The sequence below is a fragment of the Stylophora pistillata genome, chromosome 4, assembly GCF_964205215.1.
Source record: "Stylophora pistillata chromosome 4, jaStyPist1.2, whole genome shotgun sequence".
NCBI lineage: Eukaryota > Metazoa > Cnidaria > Anthozoa > Scleractinia > Pocilloporidae > Stylophora > Stylophora pistillata.
In genome coordinates this window covers 12234082-12254414 of record NC_142522.1, presented here as the reverse complement: position 1 = coordinate 12254414, position 20333 = coordinate 12234082, and the positions used below count along the sequence as shown (strand labels likewise).

General features: G+C 39.6%; 1 protein-coding gene across 1 annotated transcript in view; it reads right to left on the bottom strand.

Annotated features, from left to right (window-relative positions):
• Positions 1-20333, bottom strand: part of LOC111334056 (coiled-coil and C2 domain-containing protein 2A) — a 34388-nt gene continuing 14055 nt past the window's right edge. The window contains exons 16-52 of the mRNA XM_088757006.1: positions 20075-20128; positions 19797-19870; positions 18846-18911; positions 18647-18721; positions 17937-18008; positions 17699-17783; positions 16625-16688; positions 15978-16070; positions 15381-15447; positions 15019-15111; positions 14720-14804; positions 13826-13976; positions 13141-13303; positions 11554-11633; positions 11278-11336; positions 10774-10914; positions 10352-10420; positions 9732-9827; positions 9216-9307; positions 8830-8917; positions 8315-8400; positions 7752-7905; positions 7164-7273; positions 6851-6947; positions 6629-6727; positions 5349-5522; positions 5165-5254; positions 4573-4674; positions 4262-4351; positions 4062-4176; positions 3690-3820; positions 3256-3378; positions 2361-2419; positions 2164-2229; positions 1836-1871; positions 1111-1186; positions 1-467 (exon numbers count right to left, since the gene is read on the bottom strand). Of these exons, the coding sequence (XP_088613132.1) occupies positions 273-467; positions 1111-1186; positions 1836-1871; positions 2164-2229; positions 2361-2419; positions 3256-3378; positions 3690-3820; positions 4062-4176; positions 4262-4351; positions 4573-4674; positions 5165-5254; positions 5349-5522; positions 6629-6727; positions 6851-6947; positions 7164-7273; positions 7752-7905; positions 8315-8400; positions 8830-8917; positions 9216-9307; positions 9732-9827; positions 10352-10420; positions 10774-10914; positions 11278-11336; positions 11554-11633; positions 13141-13303; positions 13826-13976; positions 14720-14804; positions 15019-15111; positions 15381-15447; positions 15978-16070; positions 16625-16688; positions 17699-17783; positions 17937-18008; positions 18647-18721; positions 18846-18911; positions 19797-19870; positions 20075-20128 (3570 nt within the window). The 3' untranslated portion in view covers positions 1-272. The remainder of the gene's footprint in view (positions 468-1110; positions 1187-1835; positions 1872-2163; positions 2230-2360; positions 2420-3255; positions 3379-3689; positions 3821-4061; positions 4177-4261; positions 4352-4572; positions 4675-5164; positions 5255-5348; positions 5523-6628; positions 6728-6850; positions 6948-7163; positions 7274-7751; positions 7906-8314; positions 8401-8829; positions 8918-9215; positions 9308-9731; positions 9828-10351; positions 10421-10773; positions 10915-11277; positions 11337-11553; positions 11634-13140; positions 13304-13825; positions 13977-14719; positions 14805-15018; positions 15112-15380; positions 15448-15977; positions 16071-16624; positions 16689-17698; positions 17784-17936; positions 18009-18646; positions 18722-18845; positions 18912-19796; positions 19871-20074; positions 20129-20333) is intronic.

Sequence of the window (20333 nt, the reverse complement as noted above, 5' to 3'; positions counted from 1 at the left end):
GGTTTTACAAGATTCTTAAGTAACCACCTCAAATAACATTATCTTTTATAAGGAGAAGGATGAGACTTAACCGGTTGGTGAAAAAGTTACGTAGCAGGGTTCCGAAAGGCAGCAGGCCACAAAATGAACTATAAACAACTCTTTTCAATGGCCGTTTCTGCCTTATACAAAGCCTGATACGTTAGATGCTTTCCTCTCTGGCTTTTCTTAAAAGAATTTCTCATAGTCACTTCCAAAGCGCTCAATAAGAGGGCGAAGGTGTGAGGTCACGTTTAATAACCAGCTTTTCTTCTTAGAGTTCCCACATAAATCCACAACGAAAACACCCCCTGGGGGTAGGGATGAATGTGCACAGCTAAAGCGAATTCTACATCTGGGTCCTCTAATGAGTGCACGCCAGTGCTGAACACCGCCTCGGATACTGGAGGCATGTCGGTAAAGGACATGTTGATGGGAAAACCAGACAACTGAAAGGGATCAAAACATTGGAGTCAATACAGTGATACTAATAAACGCCGTGTGGCAGATGGTGAACTAAGCTTGACACACCGACAATATTGGTAGAGTACTGGTCATGGTTCCCTGTGCCCGATAAGCGTTTCTTATAATTTGGTCATGATAGCTTGATATTATTGGAAGACAGCTGATAAACTTATCAATTCTCATCACCTTAATGCTGGATAATATATTCAAATAGTGTGGAGAAGTTACAAGTCAATCACCACTGGGAGGTAAAGGGTTAAGGCTGAGGAAAATAATTGATTTCTAACGATATTTGCTCTTACGGAAATGATGACGAATCACACTTGATTTGATCGCAAAAAGGAAAAAACAACAGATAAGGTACCTCATTAATAGCAACAGAAGCAGTAATAACAACAATATAACTAATGATAATAAAAAGGACGAAGAAAATGATCACGATCATGACAATGCTAATGATATAAGACAAAATGATATAAGTACATGTACCTAGTTCACATTACATATAAAAGGCAAAATAGCTATGGGCTGCCTCTCGATGATTCTAGTGAAGGTGAAGTGCCTTATATAAACATAATTAGTATTCTACTTTTCATTTCTGCTTTTACGATACCTAACCCCACGCACCTTGTAAGAGGCGAGAATTTGGTCCAGCTCAGCCGCATGATTTACATTAGCAGCGTTACTGACACTCTGTTCCATGCTGAACACAAAAAAACCAAACAACACTGTTCAAAATAGTTAATAATCATTCACCGAAGTGGATGTGAAAAGTGGTAGATATTTACCGAGTCGTGTAGCAACAAGGTAAATATCCACCATTTTCAAAGACACCGAGGTGAATATACCACATAAAAAACCAAACAATTACTGAAAAGTGGTCGGGATTTAACCGAAACAGTTTTTACTTCGTAAAGAATTCATGAAATACCATAGCTTCTCAGTCCTGTTTCGAAAATATATCGTGAACGCGCCATTTTATACATTCACAAGTGAATAAAACAAAGTGTCATGGCGGTTTTTTTCCCGCTCACTGGGGAGAAATACTATCAACATTCGAAGATGAAATTCGTATCCACACTCGGCCATGTTATAAATAAACATGACCACGCGTGGATTATTTTAACGTATTATTTCTAAAAAATAATCAATGGTAAGGATAAAGAAATTGGAAGTCTATGCAGTCAGTCTATCTGAGGAGCAAATAATACTTCCAAAGTAGAAAATATGTTTTTGCTTAAGGTTTGAAGGATTACACCATTCATTTCCGTATTTGATGTGAAGATATATTCACTGCTACCGTTAAGTGCAATATCGTTACTCTGCTACATATTTATTCAACTCCTTCTTACCTGGCTAAAAGACTCCTAAATGCTTGTGTACAGTATCTGACAAAGAGAGACGAATATCATTCCAAGCCTAAACCTAGCATGATGTTTCCTTGGAGAATTTAATAACTGAGGTTAAGATAATACGCTTCGAATAACCTGAATCACTACGAGGATATCTTACTTCTACACTTCGTTTAAAGAATTACTCTATCCTCCTATGTTTCCACACACAGTCCGATACATCGCCATGAGGTTGCTTAACAACAAGCAAGAAAGGTTTTAAGTTCAGTGGATGCCGGCGATCATTTCCTTTGTAAATATACAGTGTCACATTTAAAAGATTCGTTACCTGTTCCATCTGGTGACAAAACGAGGTCTCCACGACATTATTTTCTCTCGCAACATCTTTTCAATCCTAAAAAATAAATGCCAAAAAAAGAATTATTTGTCATCACACCTCATCATCCAAACAGCAGCTTGGACTGTCATAAGAACAGTAGGCGAATACATGCGAATGTGACCTTTGGGAATGGACAGAATACGTACTTTTCTTGAAGTCCAGTGACATATTCCTGGTCCACACGCTTGTATTCAAGAATTTCCCTCTGAGGAAGAAAACAATAACAACCACATTGAACATAATCAACCATTTAGTCACAGATAGTCCTCTTCTCAACGTAACAAACAGAAACTAAGAAAGCTATATTCTTATGTGATTACATGAAGTTTAAGCGAGCTTAAAATCAAGCAAAAGTTAGTTTCCCTCCCTACCTAACACTACTGAATCCTGTGTTAGTTAAGTAACACTTGTATTCCTTCCGCACCCTGGTCTCTCAGAGTTTGTTTTGACATCGAACGTTACGGTAAAGCCTAGTTTTTACCAGTGACGCAAGCACAAGCGCAAACGCAAACGCACGCATAAGGTAAATATACCAAGTGAAAACGAGCGTCGACGAGCACAAGCACAAGTACGAGAAAAAGGAAAAATTCTCATCCTTGTGCTTGTGCTTGTGTTTATGGCTTGAGTCGAGGCCGTTTTCACAGTGAAATATGAGCTGCTGTGCTTGTGTTTGTGCTTGCGTCGCTAGTGAGAAACCAGGTTTAGGGGTGACGTTGAACCAGAACCCAGGTAATAACTAGAGCCAATCACCAAAAAATAAATAATATAACAATATAGCTATGAGCTATAGCAACAACAATATAGTATATAACAATATATAGCTATAACAATATAGCTATGAGAGCATAACTATAAACAAGCGCAACACTTGAAGCACGGGAAACACGATTAACCACGTCACGAGGAGTTGAAGTCTTACGTCTGATTGGTTGAAAGAGTGGCGCCAGTTTTCCTAACCAATCACATAGCGAAGTAAAGAAAAACCATGGCAATCTCGAAGTATATCAGCACACAATAGAAAATTACTCTAGGCATCTTTACCTGGTTGCTTAGTAACCCCGGCCTTGGATACGCCTTCGTAAAGAAAGGCTGCCACGAGTTGGTTTTTGTTAAGTCGAACAACAGTCTATATGGCTCTTCAGATACCTGGACATTAGCCCAGATCTAAAAACCGGAAACCATGAAACAAAATTAATTAGAAATCTGTGATAGGATCTGTTAGGAGCTAATAATCGCACTCAGCCAGCAAGTTGAATTAGTGATAATGTTGTTATGAGCAATTTAGATTCCAAAACTGAGGCAGGGGCGATTCGAAGACGTGCACAAGACTCATACGATAAGAAGACAAAAACATTAAGCACTTCCCTATTGGAATGTAAGTGATCTTTGGAGGATTGGTGCATGCAAACCGAGAAATGTACTGTTAGGTATAGGGAGTAACCTTAGAAAATACCTCCTTGACATAACAAACGTACATTTTCGTGATTAAAGACACAACCAATGCCTTTTAACGGGCAATTAGTATCCTGTACATCATATTTATGTCCCGTATGAGCATTCCACAACAGAGGGGATCCATCCAACGTCAGAACATAAGCCGTGGAGCCTGGAAAAGAGCCTGAGTTAAGAAATTGACTCCACAAATTAAACTTTTGACGGACACATGTTCTACATGATAGAGGAATGACAAGGGCCGATGGTGCAGGAGACTGTTACGGCTAATTCTGGGATGAAAGTCATACAAGGTTTTGATCAATTATTCACACTGATTAATCCATTATATTCGCTGGATCGTTTTCGAAAAAACTGGGTCCGCGTGGTATGTGAGTGATATATCGTAAACAAACCTTCAGGTATTCCTCTTCCGAGAACAACGTAAGCTCTCTTGCCAATATGTAAGAAATAATTACAGAGTAGGACAGCATGTTCTTCCTCGTCCCCTGCCAACATTCGAAGAAATTCCTACCGGAAAAAAAAGACAAAAAAGACACCTTAAACTCTGGCTGTCATTACTTACAGCTCATTCCCTTTTAGGCGTTGTACGTACCTCGGAAGTGGACCAGATATCACAAAGATCCGGAAACGCAGCAGAGTCAGATACAAAAGGAATCATGGACACAAAACGAGCAATACGTTCCTGAAAGCACAAAAGAATTGCTAAATTTGGAGTCTTGCTCTTGCCACACTGAAAGCAACCTATTCTCTCCCTTAAAGTGTGCTGCAATGATTGACGTATATGAACATTCTACGCTGTTGTCATGGCTATACTTGAAGGACTCCTCTTTGTTCAACTTACATTTCCCACGTGATCAGCACTGATTTAAAAGGCAATTGAACAAAATTTTATTTTACCCTTACCATTTTGTATTGTGTTTCTTCAAGTAACTCAGCAGGAGGATTTTGCGATCTGATGTAGCGGGTCAAAAACACTTTCTTGCCTGCCAGGTTAGTTGCCAGTGCCTGTGAAATAAAGTGACCTTTACGTGATTAACTTGTAACTTCTCTTCACAATTTTGGCACATCAGGCAAATGGATGATGAAAATGGGCGACCCTGCGTAGGTGCCCTGCAAAAAGAAAGCAGCGAGACGACAGGAAGGTGGAACGAGCGCAGCGATCAAATGAGAAAATGCCTCATAATTGAGCCTACGGGAAAATCTTTGGCTTTCGTACTGTCCTTCCCTTTCGTCAAAATATTGATCAAAATATTGATCAAAATATTGATCAAAATATTGATCAAAATATTGATCAAATATTGATCAAAATATTGATCAAAATATTGATCAAAATAAATCAATTAGCAGGGCGACGATGCCTTTCAAACTTAAAAGAAAAGGGGGGCCGGCAAATGTGTATAAATTGCTTATTTGAAAAAGGACCTCTTTAAATATCACTGCGAGACAAAATATTTGGAAAAATGTGGGGAAAAGACAGGTAACTTTGAGAGCAAACCTTGAATTCTCTTTTTGGAAACTTTTTCCTCAGGCCTGAAAGCCACAACTGTGCGTTATGTAAAAGTTTATCATCCTCGTTGCTTTCAAACTGAAGAAGATACATAAAAGCAGACAAACAAATCAAATTAAAATGATGCATAAGTATGTTATCAGAAAAGTGACCAAGCGTTCGCAGACTTTACCCTTTCTGCCATAGGTTGTGAAGGTTGTAATGGCGGTTCTATTGTCACAAACAGTGTCAGTAGAGTGTCATTTCTGGATATAATACCCAAGTCGGCTGGTGCCCCCAAATGACGTCCCCGTTTGTGATAACCGAGGAGGACTGGGGGAGTATTCACACGAAACGTGCCCTCCACCTGCAAAGCAGAATTAACAGCGATAGATGTTACACAGCAAAGGTAATTCCCACCCTTCTCTCGACTAATCGGATGCGAGAAGAAAATTCATCACGATTAGTTATCTACCACAGCGTTAGTGTAGTCGTTTAAGTTCCGAGTTCTCATTAGTTCCACGTAATGTTGTTGATCTTTGCAAACTGACCGAACAACTTTTGCGGAAAACTTTTCCTAAAAACCAAACAGTAAGAAACCTGCGGTGAAGTTGCCATTTCTTGAAAGTCGATATAACCCAACATGAGTGGAACACGTATGATGCACGATCCTCACAGTAGAGAGCGCTATTTATGCAATAGCGAAAATCAGACCTGAAAAAAATCAGGCCTGTACGGGATTCGAACCACTGACCTCTGCGATACTAGTGCAGGGCTCTACCAATTGAGCTAACAAGCCAATTGGGAGCAGGCCGTTAAGTTGATTCGTAATAAACCGTGATGATAAATCAGATACAATGAATATATGAAGTTCATATATTTTGAACTGCGGTATTAGATACGTATGATGCACGATCCTCGCAGTAGAGAGCGCTATTTATGCAATAGCGAAAATCAGACCTGAAAAAAATCAGGCCTGTACGGGATTCGAACCACTGACCTCTGCGATACTAGTGCAGCGCTCTACCAATTGAGCTAACAAGCCAACTGAATGAAAAACAAGAGTCTTGTTTTTTTCTCGTTACGCATGCTACCACCAATAGCGTAGCTCCATTTTCTACAAACACACACACACTCATGACCTACAATTCCCCTATTCGCTCTGACGAAGGGCCAACGCTCGAAACGTCAGCTATAGTAACTCTTTACGGTGGCCGATTTACATTAACAACTAATTTGATGAAAACCAGATTATCCTACTAGTCGGGCGGTTGCAAGTCTAAATTCACTCACGGGAACTTGAACTACTATTTTTTTTCTTAGTCGTCTATACCATAGATTTAAAATCTTAGCCTTTCACGGAACTACCACGCTTACTTAAATGATATCATCTTTACTTACATTGCCCGTGATATTTCTCGATCGAAACAAAAGAAGGTGTTCGAAAAAGTGATTATAGAATGGCAAGAATACCTTATTGTTGAAATAAATAGTCGAGAAGGGAATCTCAACACTTCCCAGCCAGTGGCGCTCAAGTCGCTGATGAATATTCGTGGATTGTTGGCGATCATCCTAGAGCAAGGAGCACAAAGAAGTTCAAGCAAAATTACAGTGAAAGAGGAAGCTAACAAAAGCGCGTTGTCAACAATGTAGGAGATTTCATAAAACAGCAGCAGTGTAAAACTCATTTCTAACTTGTAAAATGTTGAACACGACTTCATCGAACAGATTGAGATAAACCACATCGTTGACGGTTTGAAGATTCTCAGGCGAGTAGTCATTGTTAGGGGCTCTGCAAAACAGGAACAAAATAAAAAACATCAGTGAGGGCAAGTATTTTGTAAACGGCGTTTTGAAAATGTGGAAGAGCCTCACAACAGAAAAATTGACGGAGATTTCTGAAGGAACATAAAGGTTGAAATGCTGTTTTCTTAGCATAGCTAACAACGGCTGACATGCTGTGCAAGTCGAACCAGGTGCAGAGGACAAAAAAAGCTTTTAAACTTACTTGAAAGGTATGATAAGCTCCTCGTTCCAACTCGGACTGGGACCATCAGCAACTGTAGTACTAGCAAATTGTCCCTGAAACACTGCCTCTACGAAGGGACGGACTTGGGGCTGTCAAAGATCAAACCATAGTCAGAATGCATTTCATAACTACACGTCGGTATGCAATATCCTTCAAGTAACCCAATCAAATGTTTGTATCTAACTTCGTGTGATATCGCACGCAATTCCAAGTTAACTGACCTAGCAACACTTGTGCAGACATTGTAAAAACCAAGACGTTCCATCTGCAAATCCAGAGGTATAATTACGGAACCAAACTTACGATTACGATTCAAATTTCTGAATAACAACTTTAGGTCCCTTGTTATAACTATGATTTCATTATCCTTGGACGCGTATCGATATCTTTGGATCCGTATGACATTCCACCCATAGTTACAACCTTGCACCCGTAGTTGTATAGGAGTATTTACAGGCCTCCGTACTACAGAGCAGCTATTCTTTGAAAATGATGGCTGACAACAACCACATGACCTAATGTAACGTTACATTTAAGAAATGGGAGTAATGTCTAATTTAATATTACCTTCCCCCACGGGTCACTTGACGTTCGCGGGGCTCCCTGAGGACCACTTGGAGGAAACCCACCATAACCAGGACCACTTCCCGAAAACATATTAGAGGCTCCAGCTCGTAACGAGCCTCCTGCGCCAAAACGAGCTCCGGCTCCTTGAGTACCACTATTTCAGGAAGAGGAAAAGTGTCATCACTGAGTGTTGTGCGGTTATAGCTCCAGGAGGGTTCATAAATCGTTCCATGAGAGGGGAGATCAAGAAATACAAACTTTTTCAATAAAATATGAAGGGAAACTGGGATTTAAAAGGGTTACGTAGGGTTATTGCAGCAAAAATCCTACATGACAGGAAGGGGGTATTTTCTGTTCAGAACACATCCTCTTTTGGAGAACAATAGCATACGACAGTTGACAGCAAATCGTGCGGTCATAATGTGGGATAGAGAACTGTAGAATATTTCTCATTGTACGACTGAATTACTACTCTCAGTTTGTACACTTAAAGGTGAATAGCACAACCTTTTCTCCCCTCTCCAAACAATCAATGAATAATTTCTACCATTAGCAACACCTACCCTGCTGGCTGCATGTCATCCCGAACTGGAATATCCAAAGCACGCACAATGTTTATAAATACTTTAACATCACTGACAGTCAGATTCTGAGAAGAAGCAAATTTATTAGTTTCTAAAGGAAAAATATGAAATGCTACGTTGATAATAAAGTAGAAGTTAATAAAGATAGATTAGCCTCCCAGAAGTTGAGTTTTTGTTTACAAAAGTTTGGGGAAGTTGATGCTAGCCTTTTGTCGAGCGCTGTGGAGGGTTGTGGGTTGTTGGCGTGTTCATGCACAACGTATTAATGTAACGGATGATGTATAAATAACCCAGTTAGATGAATGAGGAGCTCTTGTTGATTGATGGGGTGCCTCGGGGCTAGCTTGACATTTGAGGCTTGTTCTAACGTTTAGTAACTTTAAGTGATGCCAGAAAGTAAGCAAACAAGCTTATTTTCGAAGAGGCTCTCAAAAGAATGGCCTTTGTAATGCAATGTGGTCAGGTTGCACGGTATTTTTATGGTTGCCACCCACCTGAGCTCCAACTACTTTTCTCTCCTTGCGGACAGGACGAAGAGGCCGTCTGGGAGCGAAGAACTGTCCAAAGCGAACTCCGATCTCACTGAAATATTCAAAGCAAGTTGAATGAAAGATTATCTAAAATCCAGTTGAGGATAGAGTTTGTTTTACAGACTCTTCATTCGTCTTAGTTCCTTTAAACAGATATTAAGGCAACGAGTGTAGGTTTAAGGGTTAAAATTGTTAAAATGCATTTGTGTGGAAAAAGCTACATCACAAGGACTTAAAAGATTTCTAAATCTCAATATTTAACAATCCGTACCTTACAAAGAGTCGTTCGAACAAAGTTACACAAAAGTTAAGAATAAGCATTACTACAAGTGCCCAAAAATAACACTCACCTAATGTCTGGCACTTCATCCTCAATGATCATATCTTTCAATTCGAGCTGTCGCTTGGCGATCAGAGAACGCTGTGTAACCTCATCCCGGATCTTGTAAGATATAAACAAAAAAGTAATGGCTGGTAATTAAGGTAGTGCCTACCAAAGTCGACGTTTTTGTCGAAATACACAGCCCTGATTGGCTAAATCTAGTAAATAGTAAATTGAGAGACCATGAGGAAGTTGTTCTGTGCCGATTATCAACAATAATAAACGCAGCTCAAATGCGCTGTGTTTGTCCGCGTTCAATCCTGCGATCTCGGTCTGTCGCTGCAGGGTCTGTGTAAATCGTCCACTCTTTTCTGTTTAATTTTGCAGGTAGAAATAAAGTAGGCAACAGCTAACGTGTCCGCATTTCGATCTAATAAAAATGGCGTAAGGTTGTCAATTGTCTAGTGACTAAATCGTGAAAGGAGTCGACCAAAAGAGTGGAGGATATTAACACTTCTCAGTAAAAGGCAAATGGAAACGTTACCTTGTTCAAAAACTTCGTAACAACTGTCTTGTGAGAGGAAATTTCATCTTCAGCTTCTTCTTCCTCTTGATCGCCGCGCATTCTTCTTTCATACGCCTTTATGAAACAAAGAAAATTGTGCTTAGATGAGCTGAGTCAGGAACTTTCGAGCATGTCAAAACAAATGTAACTTTGATTTCTCAACTGGGATTTTGCATCCTGAGTCAATTACATCCATCTCAAGCCACCCTCGTTCCTTTTTGCTGCACTCTTCCCATTTTTCTGTTTTCCTCTCTATCTACTGACAGTTTACTCTTTGTTTCCACATTAGAAGTAATTTTATTTTTCCAATATTACACCATTTTACCATACTAGGGTACTGGAACGCGCAAATATGCGACGGTATTACACTGTAGAATAAGGCGGAAATACGGACGGAAAGCAGGACAACAAAATGGCTGCACTGACGGTCCAAACTTTTCTTCGTTCTCGTTTATTAGGTTTTGCAATTTAGGCGCTCTAACTTTAAAAAAGCACGATTTGACGATTTTAGCACAACGAAAAGCTATATCCGGCTCAGGTGCCAAAAACTTCAAAGTTTCAAAGATCATTTAACAAAACAGAACCATGAAAAACCTCACGTCGAAAAGGTTGTCAGGTATTTCTCTATCCCGTGATGGAATCATTTTAAAATTCTTGAACTCGGTCACCTGAAAGGTCAGACAAACCATTCAAAAATAAAAAAAATTAGAAGCAATGGTAGAATTCTTCCGACAGGATTAACCTCATCGAAAAATATCCTCGTTGTAGCAATGGAAATCTAGTTAAACCTTTAACTCCTTGGAGTAACTCAAGCATTTCATTTCTCCATACAGTATCACCCCTGAATCAAAGACACAGGTAACGAAAGTAAAAGAAAATCATCAACACCTTAGGAACCCCTTGATTGTTAAAGCAATTCTCTTATCAGTACCACGGGAAAACCACTGAGAACAATATCGAGAATATGCATATTAATTGGGGTCAAAAGGCTTAAATCCTAATGGAAAGTTGCTCATCTCACCCCTTTGTCTCTTAGTTGAATGAGCTTGAACCGCTTAGACTTTACGAACTCCTTTTGGCTGACAAATTCACACTCTTCGTCCAACTGGTTTAGTCGAAAGTACTGTGGAGCATTTGGTCCATCCTGTACTCCCTGAGTGAGCTACAAAAAAAAAAACTGAATTACAGGAAAGAAAATAAATTGAGTTGAAAGCATTGTTATTTGGCGCCATGGACCAATGCTAAACCATTACTCTGCTATTAAGAACACTGTTTTGGGCATTGAACGAATTCAGTCCAGTCATTTCAGTACACTACAAAATCGTTACTCCATTTTGCCCATTATGGCCTTGACCATTTTTCGATCATTTCTTAAAACTAATCCCAGATCACAAAGGGTTAACTGTACTTTCACCTGTGATTGGTCAAGGTTAGCGACTACTTTTCAGGACTACTCTCACCCGGACGATACGACGATCGACTAAACGATCAATTCAGAATTTAGAGTAACAAAACAACAAAATACCTTAATGATGTTCATGATATCAGCATTGGCTGGGTCATTAGGATCCAAATGGGATTGTTCTGAAAAAAGGAGAAAGAGCTAATACCAGAGGGACGAGATTTCTGACGAAGAGATTTATGAAAGCACTGATTTTATGCAAACAATCACACAACAACAAAGAAAGCATATACAAAATACATCTGCCGTTCTGGTAAAACATTTCAAGGTGTTATAGTCTCTACTGACCACCGTCAAACACAAACATATATCTTCTTTCCACCAAACCTTCCCACTTACCGATCCATTTTATTACATTTTGTATATCCACCATTCCTGCAGCTCCAAGAGCTGCCAATGCATCGTACTTTTTCATGGCACTGATGGCAAGAAATAAAAGGAATATGAAAAAAGAGCACAAAAACAAACGAACAAAACTAGGAGCGAACTAAAAGCGAAAACGAGGGAAAAACCAGATCGACAAACGGCAACTTTGTCAGTAAACCAAGACGGATGGTAAATTTTAGGCTCGCGCTTTAAATGGGGAAAGATGTTCTTCCCTAGTGAGTCCCCCACGAGGAATTGAACCTTACATCTTCGGTATACGCACTTCAATGCTCTACTACTGAGCCAGAGACCACGACTGTGAGGTGGGCCATATACTAAAGGATAAAAGGGGTATGTTTGTTAAGAAACTGCAGTGCTACTTGGGTGAGAGGTAAACAAGATAATTTGGTTTAATCAACTGAGTTTACAGTGTCAATTGTCCATCGTGAAGAGTTTCCTAATACTGACCTTTCGAGCGTTAGCACCTCGTCAGTGCGAAAAGAAGAACTGTGGGTTGTGTCTTGTGGTTTCTATACAAAGAGATACAGCTCGGCCATGGTTCCAACCAATAGCATCGCTCCATCTTTTGATATAAACCACACACAACCCACAATCCCTCTATTCGCTCTGATGAAGGGCCGATGCTCAAACGTCAGCTTTAGAAATTTTAACGGTGGCCAGTTTACATTATCAACTCAGTTGATAAAACCAAATTATCACGCTTTATACTATCATAATAAGTCTCTGTCGACTTTGTTTCTTTATCTGTTGTTTCGTTTTTTCGCTTGTCTTCATTTGTATGAACTTTGATATGGTACTGTTTTTGTCACCCACTGGAAAAGAAAGAAGTATAGGGTATGCCGACCGCAAGCCTCAGTTTCTCTCCTCACTGAAGCCTTCCACTATCCAGTATTAGAACATAGCTAGCAGAGTCGCGCAATCAAATTCATTATACGTAAGCGTGCTCAAAATCCCGATAGTGCATGCTGATAGCGTCAGCAAATCCGACTTCGCCAGAAATTTTTTTTTCGCGCGAGCGGCCATTGTGAGCGCGGGGAAAAATAATATATTTCGCGACAATAATGGATACAAACAGAAACTCGGCCTATTAGTCCGAAAACGAAGACAAATGTTTCGACCTTTTCCCTTGGGCTAGAGTTCTCAAATGAGGCAGAAAAAGAGACAAACAAAGGAAAAGGAGACTTGGCATCAGCGCCGTCACGATTCGCTTCAACTGATATTGTTGTCCGTTTTTCTCGTCGGATTTGATGCACAATTCCACCGGCTATGTTCTAAAACAATTGGTTCATGCTTTCAGCTGTGTACTATCGAGTTATGGAGCACGTGGGAAGTCTGAAGAGCACTCAAGAAGCTACAGTTGCCCTCGGCTATCGCCTCGGGCAACTCTTACGCTTCTTTCGTGCTCTCCAAACTTCCCGCGTGCTCCATAACTCGACAGTGCACGCTAAAGCATGAACCAATTGTTAACTATAGAGCAGTGACCTCTTCCAGTTGAAAGTTAGATTAGACTGTGCATGAACCATACAGCACTTACAGTACCTTAAATTTGAAGCCGATTTTCCTGTAAGTAAGGGTGGCGCCATAGCTTTGCCATCATTACCTACACCCCAGCTAACACTTGCCAAGACAGTACCAGAGGTCAAGAGGTAGACCGGGGGTTGCGGCTCAGCAGCATTGTTAGAGGCAAAGTCAAGCGGTTGCCCTGGAAAAGACAAAGCAAAAATTGAAATAAAGTAAAGATGAAAGAGTGTGAGAGAGACAATATGCTAGCGCTTGCTGTGATAGACTCTGGATAAAAAGGTACAGGTTCACGGCCTGGCTGAGTTATTATGTTGTGATCCTTGGCAAGACATACACTGCCTCTCTTCGCCCACTTTGGGTACAGGTTTACCTTTCAGGAAATCGTAAAAATTGCTAGGGGCGAAGGGGTTAAGGGGAAGAGGTAATATAAGTAGTAAACTTTCTCTTTCACTTCATGCTGCAGACAACAGGATTATTACCCGCAATTATCGCAGTTATAAGCCACTTGGCATCTAAAATTAAACATTTAAAGTGAATAATGAAATGAGCGGATATTATCGGATGGCACAATTAGTATGGAAATTCACTAAGGAATGTATCCTACCTACGAGGGCGAATGAAATAAAAATACCCCGATAAGCAAATCTTGCAGATGCGCAAGGTAGCGTTAAGGCATTCTCTGAGGTTAATGTTGTGTACTCACCACTTCCTACACCTTCGTGTTTGTAGAAAACCTGATGATCACTACTGAACTCAAAAGACCCCAGCTCCACTCTCCCAGACATGTGACTAGGCTCAGGAATCGGTAGGAACAGCTCAGCAACAAGCTTGCTTTGCATACCAGATTCCATTAACTAATAAAGAAAGAAAAAGAAAGAAATCAAAACAAGACAAAACAAGCGCACGAGCCATAATGTTTGTTGAAGAATTGATGAATAGGAGTGCTTACCATTTTAATAGTAAAGCTTTTTAGTATATACTAAAACAGTGGATAGCGTTTAAGGCGTGCTCTGATTGGCTAGTAAAACTCCGAATATCCTTTGCTATTTACCTCCGAGCAACCTGGGAAAAATGGCGTCCCAGTTTGCATCCGTGACAAGGGAAGAAATCACTCAAATCAATTTTTGGTGGTGTATATTATCTCACTGTTTAAGTATATACTGAAACAACTATTCACCTCAGTGTCGGTGGTTAGCTGTGGATATTTACCGAGCCGCGAAGCGGCGAGGTAAATATCCACCACTAACCACCTCCACTTCGGTGAATAGTTGTTATTTATTCTAAAGGTTGCCATGTTAAAGATTTGTGTCTTCCTTTTGCAAAATTTTGTATAGGCCACTTGTCGGGTGAACGAAGTTTTGTATTCCTTTCAGACTTGAAACTTTTACGCTTCAAATTTTATAACCAGATGGTTCCTGAGCCCCAAGTCTTTGCCAACCCAGATGCGGTCCTTCAGCAGGCCCAACCCCACAACAAGCATGTTGTTTACCGACTATATCTCAAAGCGTGGTTTGCGGAAATTGGCATAATAGCCCCTCAAAGCCCAAGGAACGAAACAGTGGAGTACAAATTAAAACAATCGACGAAGCTTTCTAACCTGGAGTTTGATGTTCTCTGGCCATTGGACAATCTGAATGTTGTGTATTTCACCAAAGTGGATCGCAAAGTCATTTGACAGCCTCCTATTCAACATAACACCAACAGTAATACCAAAATCAAAAGAAGGGGACAACACTATAAAGTAAAGATCAAGACACTTGTCACATTAGCTCTAGTCTTACCCAGGAGTGATTGGAAGCAAGAAAAGCTAACGTCTGGTTGAAGAATTCTCTTTGGTATGCTGAATGACATAGAGTAGAGGATGTGCACTACGTGTGTGCAGGAAATTCAACTTACTTGACGATTGTCCTCGATACCTCTTTGCCATTGAACAAGACTTTAATGAATGCTGACCAGTTTTGCATCTCAGTGCGCCTCTGTTTCTCAGGCCTGAACAGTAAAAATACAAAACAGTCACAAATTGAGCAAAACCTAACTACAACCACACCACGTATGTCCAATTCCGAATACCTTCCGCTTACTTTTTTGCTATTCTTACTATTTCAGACTCTTTCTACTAAGATTGACAGACTGCAAACAGTCAACTGCTGTGCACCGTGAAGTGTCATGAAGGGCAATCCGAGCCATTACAATACTGTATAGTTAAGTCAATTTACCAACTCATTGCATTCAAACTCACACTAAGAACGCTACAATACCTTGTGACCTGATCAGTAGTGGTAACATTAGCTGTCATTTGAAGTTCAGGGATGAGGATAGGTTCGCCTACAATGCAATTTTGTTAACATTAACACTTTTTGATCGTGCGTCTTACGACCAAAAGCAAAGTCATCACAAACAAGTTGCCACAAACGAGAGGAGAAAACGAAGATCACCATGATGTGATTGGTTTAGTTTTGTTTCTAATTGGTAGAAAGGATGACGTACATTTTTCAGATAAATATCAAAGCGAAGTTAGAGAAAAATAAATGGATCTTGGAGTACTTTCGACACTGAACTGAAAATTGCTCTAAAATCACTGAAAACTTAATTAAACGAGTGAAGTCGTAACATTGTATCCTGCCACATGAAAATCAGGTAAGTAGTTAGGAAGAAAATTCATTTTGATTCGATCATTGTAATCAAAGTTTATTATTTCAGCCAAAGTTTCCTTGAAAACTAAATTTTCCATAAAACAACCACTCAGAAGATTTCCCTGATACCAATTTCCTTAGCAAACACAGGTGGCGAAAGACAGATTGTGTAAAACAACAAAACTGCTATGGATATCTCATACTACTGTTACCGCATTATACCTGGAGCGCGTCTCTTTTCCACAGCATTCTGTTTGAGGTTTTCGTACTCTGCTTCTTCGTCAAACTTCGGGGGACGTGTGGGTCGAGGAGGAACTGAGGAATACATCAAAAGATTTGAGAATACTTGGACCCTTTCATACCCCCCTCCCCCTTAACGACTGTTTCAACAGTTCCACAATCCCTCTTTTTTAAATAATAACCCATGGGACGGCAAAGTGCACCGGCATACTCTGCTGTTTCAATGTCATACTAAAAGTCACGCGGTTACAAATTCTCCTCCGTCTTTGTCCATTGCGAGCAAATATGTAACATAAGAACACTCATAAGGTAGACAAGCGACACAAGTCAGATATCGCGTATGAGTCTTTCTTCACACTTAGAACCAAAAGCCAAAGGACCTCAATATAATTATCACCTGGATGATTGTGGAGCAGCAGACGGTGTTGTTTCACTACACTTCATCAGTGATTACAGGGGCGCGGTGACGCGGATCTACATTATCACTTTCTTCATAAATCCTGCTATTAACACATTATATGCGAAAGACTACCGCACCCGAAAGTTACCCGGTTATTCTGAAATCGCTCCATTATTCATTCCAATAATTCTCAGAAAAAGATTGCTTGGTCTCAAGAGGATTAACTTACGTCCATCTGTTTCACCTTCTCCTTCGACAAGACTGGACTCTTGGGTTTCCTGGCGTGCTCTTTTCTGTTTATCAAATTTAAATTGAAACAAATGACATTTGGAAAAAAATCTACACGAGAAAAGTAATCGGTAAAGAACACAAGGTGATTCCAAGAAAAAGAACCATAGAATCATAAGCATCAGTTAACTCTAGCTTTGACTTTTCATGCCATTACAACATTTCAAGATTTGCTATACCTCCTAAGGTGTGGATTGGTAATGTGTTTGACTTAAGGTTCAAAATTCAGAACTTTAGCCCTGGACATATTCTCTAGGTTCTTTAGCGAGACACGCAACTCCCACCAAGTTTTTCTACACCAAGGAATCTTCTGTCGAGCCTTTGGTCCAGTGACACCGCCACAGATTACCCTTATTGTTGGTTTGCGAAGCCTAAAGCCATTAAGGGTGTTGTTAATGTTCCTGGTTGGGAAGCTGAGTTGGTTCACTGCAGGTAACCCTGACAGTCTGCCGGTCCCTATGTATACCCCTGAGTAAAGAGAGGCGTGGGGAGAGTACGACATCCTGCGCAAGAACATGACGACCTGTCCAGGGCTTAGACCAGACCTCTAAGCCCAGAGTCAAGCGTGCTAAGCAATGAACTATAGCATCTCATCCAAGAGGTGGAAAGGGGAGGGAGGGAGAGGGGGGAGGGGGGAGGGTAGAGATAACAATATTCATTGCCACTTGATGTTGTGAAAAACGAGCTCCAGCCACCGAGCTCGTGTGAAGACATTTTAACTTATATTTATTCCTTACAGTAATGCTGGCTACGTAAAGGGCTTCAAGTAAGCCACACCCAAAATTCGTCTACATGGTGATATCATTCCGCCATTTTGTCGTCTATGTAGCATTCAAAATAATTTGGATATATCAACAAAGTTGAAATGGTAAATTGGCCACCGTAACGATTACAAAAGCTGACGTTTCGAGCCTTTATATAGCATTCAGTTACAAAGTATATACCCTAGTACAACATCTGCCTACGTTAGGGATCAGTGGCAAAAGTGAGTACTGAACAGTGAAGTATTATGTACCCTTCTCTTTGCTTCTTTTTTCCACTCTCTTAATTCCTCCTCATACTCCGCTTGTTTGCTTAGATATTCTTCATCAAACTCTTCCCTATAAGCAATGAAACAATTCATTTATAAATGTTTGTTCTTTTCAAATCTCAGCAAAACTGGGTAAAAAGGTTATCCTATTGAAGCACACTAAAAAAAAAACCATTAGCCATGTTATACAAGTTCATTCTTATGATAAATATGTCATCCTCACCTTCTTTCTTGTAGTTCGTCAGCCAATTCTTCCTCAAACAATGCCTGATCCTCTTCTTTATTTGTTTCCTCTCTGCACATAGAATTCAGAAACCCATGACTCAGAAATTTTAGAGTTAATGCATTTTGAACAGTGAAAGAATTAGGAAGGAATTTATTTTTTTCAGTCATTCACTTCATTTTTGACCAGGAGTTTTAGTCTTACATGTATTGGAAATATTAGCCCAAAAATCTTCTAAAATGGTGTGGTTTGCTGTAGCACAAGTGCCCTGACATGGCGCAGCGTTGTACTGCATTGTATTAGAGTATTATTTGACAAGAAAATGTAGAAAATGGCCTCAACAGTCAAGCTAACCCGGGAGAGCGAGCTAATGAGACATATGCGATTTACAACTAAAGAAATTGAGCAACTTTTAGTGTTTGTACAATAAAATTACCCATTACATCTCTCAGTTACTACGTTTACTGTGATTGGTTAATTTAGAAGACTTTACTCTCGTTAGCTACCGCCAGTTTTCCTTAATTTTTTATGAGTAAATGAGAGTTTGAAGCTTTTGTTTTCTTTCTATTTGAAATTACTTTTCTGCATTCGATGTGCATCACTCCATTGAAGACCTGTGTGAAACTAGAATTCTTTCCCAACCCGTCAACGGACCTGGAACTCAGTTACAAAGAGGTATGTACAATATGTTTTTTAAACAATTTCAATACCTTCTTATCGTCAACTTTAACTGGGTGTTCACATAACCCTGGTATTCTCTGAGAGTTTTAATTTCACGCCAGCACCTAACATAAACGAAGGAAAAAAAGAACAAAAATACCTGTCCACTTTTATAACAAACACATAAAGAAAATTATTTTGACATCAATACGTGTATCACTCATGGTCTTCAAATAGATCCAAACTTACTTTAACAAGTTCTTGAGTAAAATTCTATCGCTGTGGTCCTCTGAATCTCGTAGTTTTCTTGTTTGTCTGTTATACAATGCAAATGAAAATGAATATTTAATATTGGAAAAGAAGCAACTGAAGAAACAGGTTAACTGGTATCTCCAAAATTTTTTCAATAGTTTACATATATGTACCAGTTATGCACTCCACATCGTCTATGTATAATGACATAAACACTGACATGGCTGACATAAGAGCAAGTGCTCAATTATAGAGCAAGGTGGCCTGTTGCTGAAGATCCATTGAAGAGAAGGAAAGCAATATTTTCTCCTAAACAACCTCAATTACTTAATTTTTTCCACGTAATGTTTTTAGCTTAGGTCCTCCTCTATGAGTGGCAAAACTTCAAAGGTGAAGAATGCTTGAGTAACCGCGTAATTTTGATCGAAGAGAAATATTTACTTCGTACTACAATGTGAGATTCCAAAGACCAAACCACAGTCATGCAAGTGTTTCAAAATTGTCTTATGATGTCTTTAAAATTCAACTGTGGATGCCTGGGCACTACTTTGGATAAAACTCAGAAACCTAGCTGTACCTGCATGGTCTCCCACAATTCAACCAACAGGGAAGCGCTGTTCTGGTTATCATTGCTCTTAATTGTTCAAACAAATTTCCAAGAACCTTTTGACTCCCATGCATCTAATTTCTCATTACAGTACCAACCCTAAATCACACATTAAGGTCATGAGAAAAGAGGAAATGATCACCAACTAAGTAAAGAGGCTTTTGATTTTTTAAACAATTCTCCTTGTCAGCACCCTATGAAATGCTTAGGGAAGTGTGGAGAATACGCATACTCTTGTTAGATTGTAAAGAGTTGATGGTGGAAAAAAAATGATGTCATAGTTTCTTGAGTATACATCTCTTTTATAGAAAATTTCAGGTTCAAAAAAAGTTTTCTCAAACCTGATTTGATCTTTGTACTCTTTAATTCTCTTGTCTGTATCTGATATTGAAACTGCTCTTGCTTTTCCTTTTCCCTGTGTGATGAAAAGAAAAATCCAATAAAATCATTTTACAATCAAATAATACCAAAAATAGCATAAGAGCTCACAGCTAAGGTTCATTGTCGCTGCAGACCAAAAAAAAAATATTAAGTTATCCCAGAAGTCAAATGTGAAGCAATACTGGGGCTTCAGGACCACACTTCAAAGTGTATCAAATTAAATTGAGAGCAACCTTACCACCTTTTCTGCATTTTCTTGAAGCTGCTGAAGAGCAATCTTTAATGCTGTCAGCTGAAGAAAAATATAAATATCAAGGCAAAGAGTAACTTTAGTTTCTTAGAAAATGGTTTGGACAAAAGATTCTGGTCTGTGAGAATCTTGATGAGGAGAGTAACCTATGAGATACCATGGCATTTCAACCACCTGAGCTAAAGTCACTCAAGGCATAATGCAGTGCATTCCATTAATTTTCAAACAACAGAAAAAAGGGTAATTT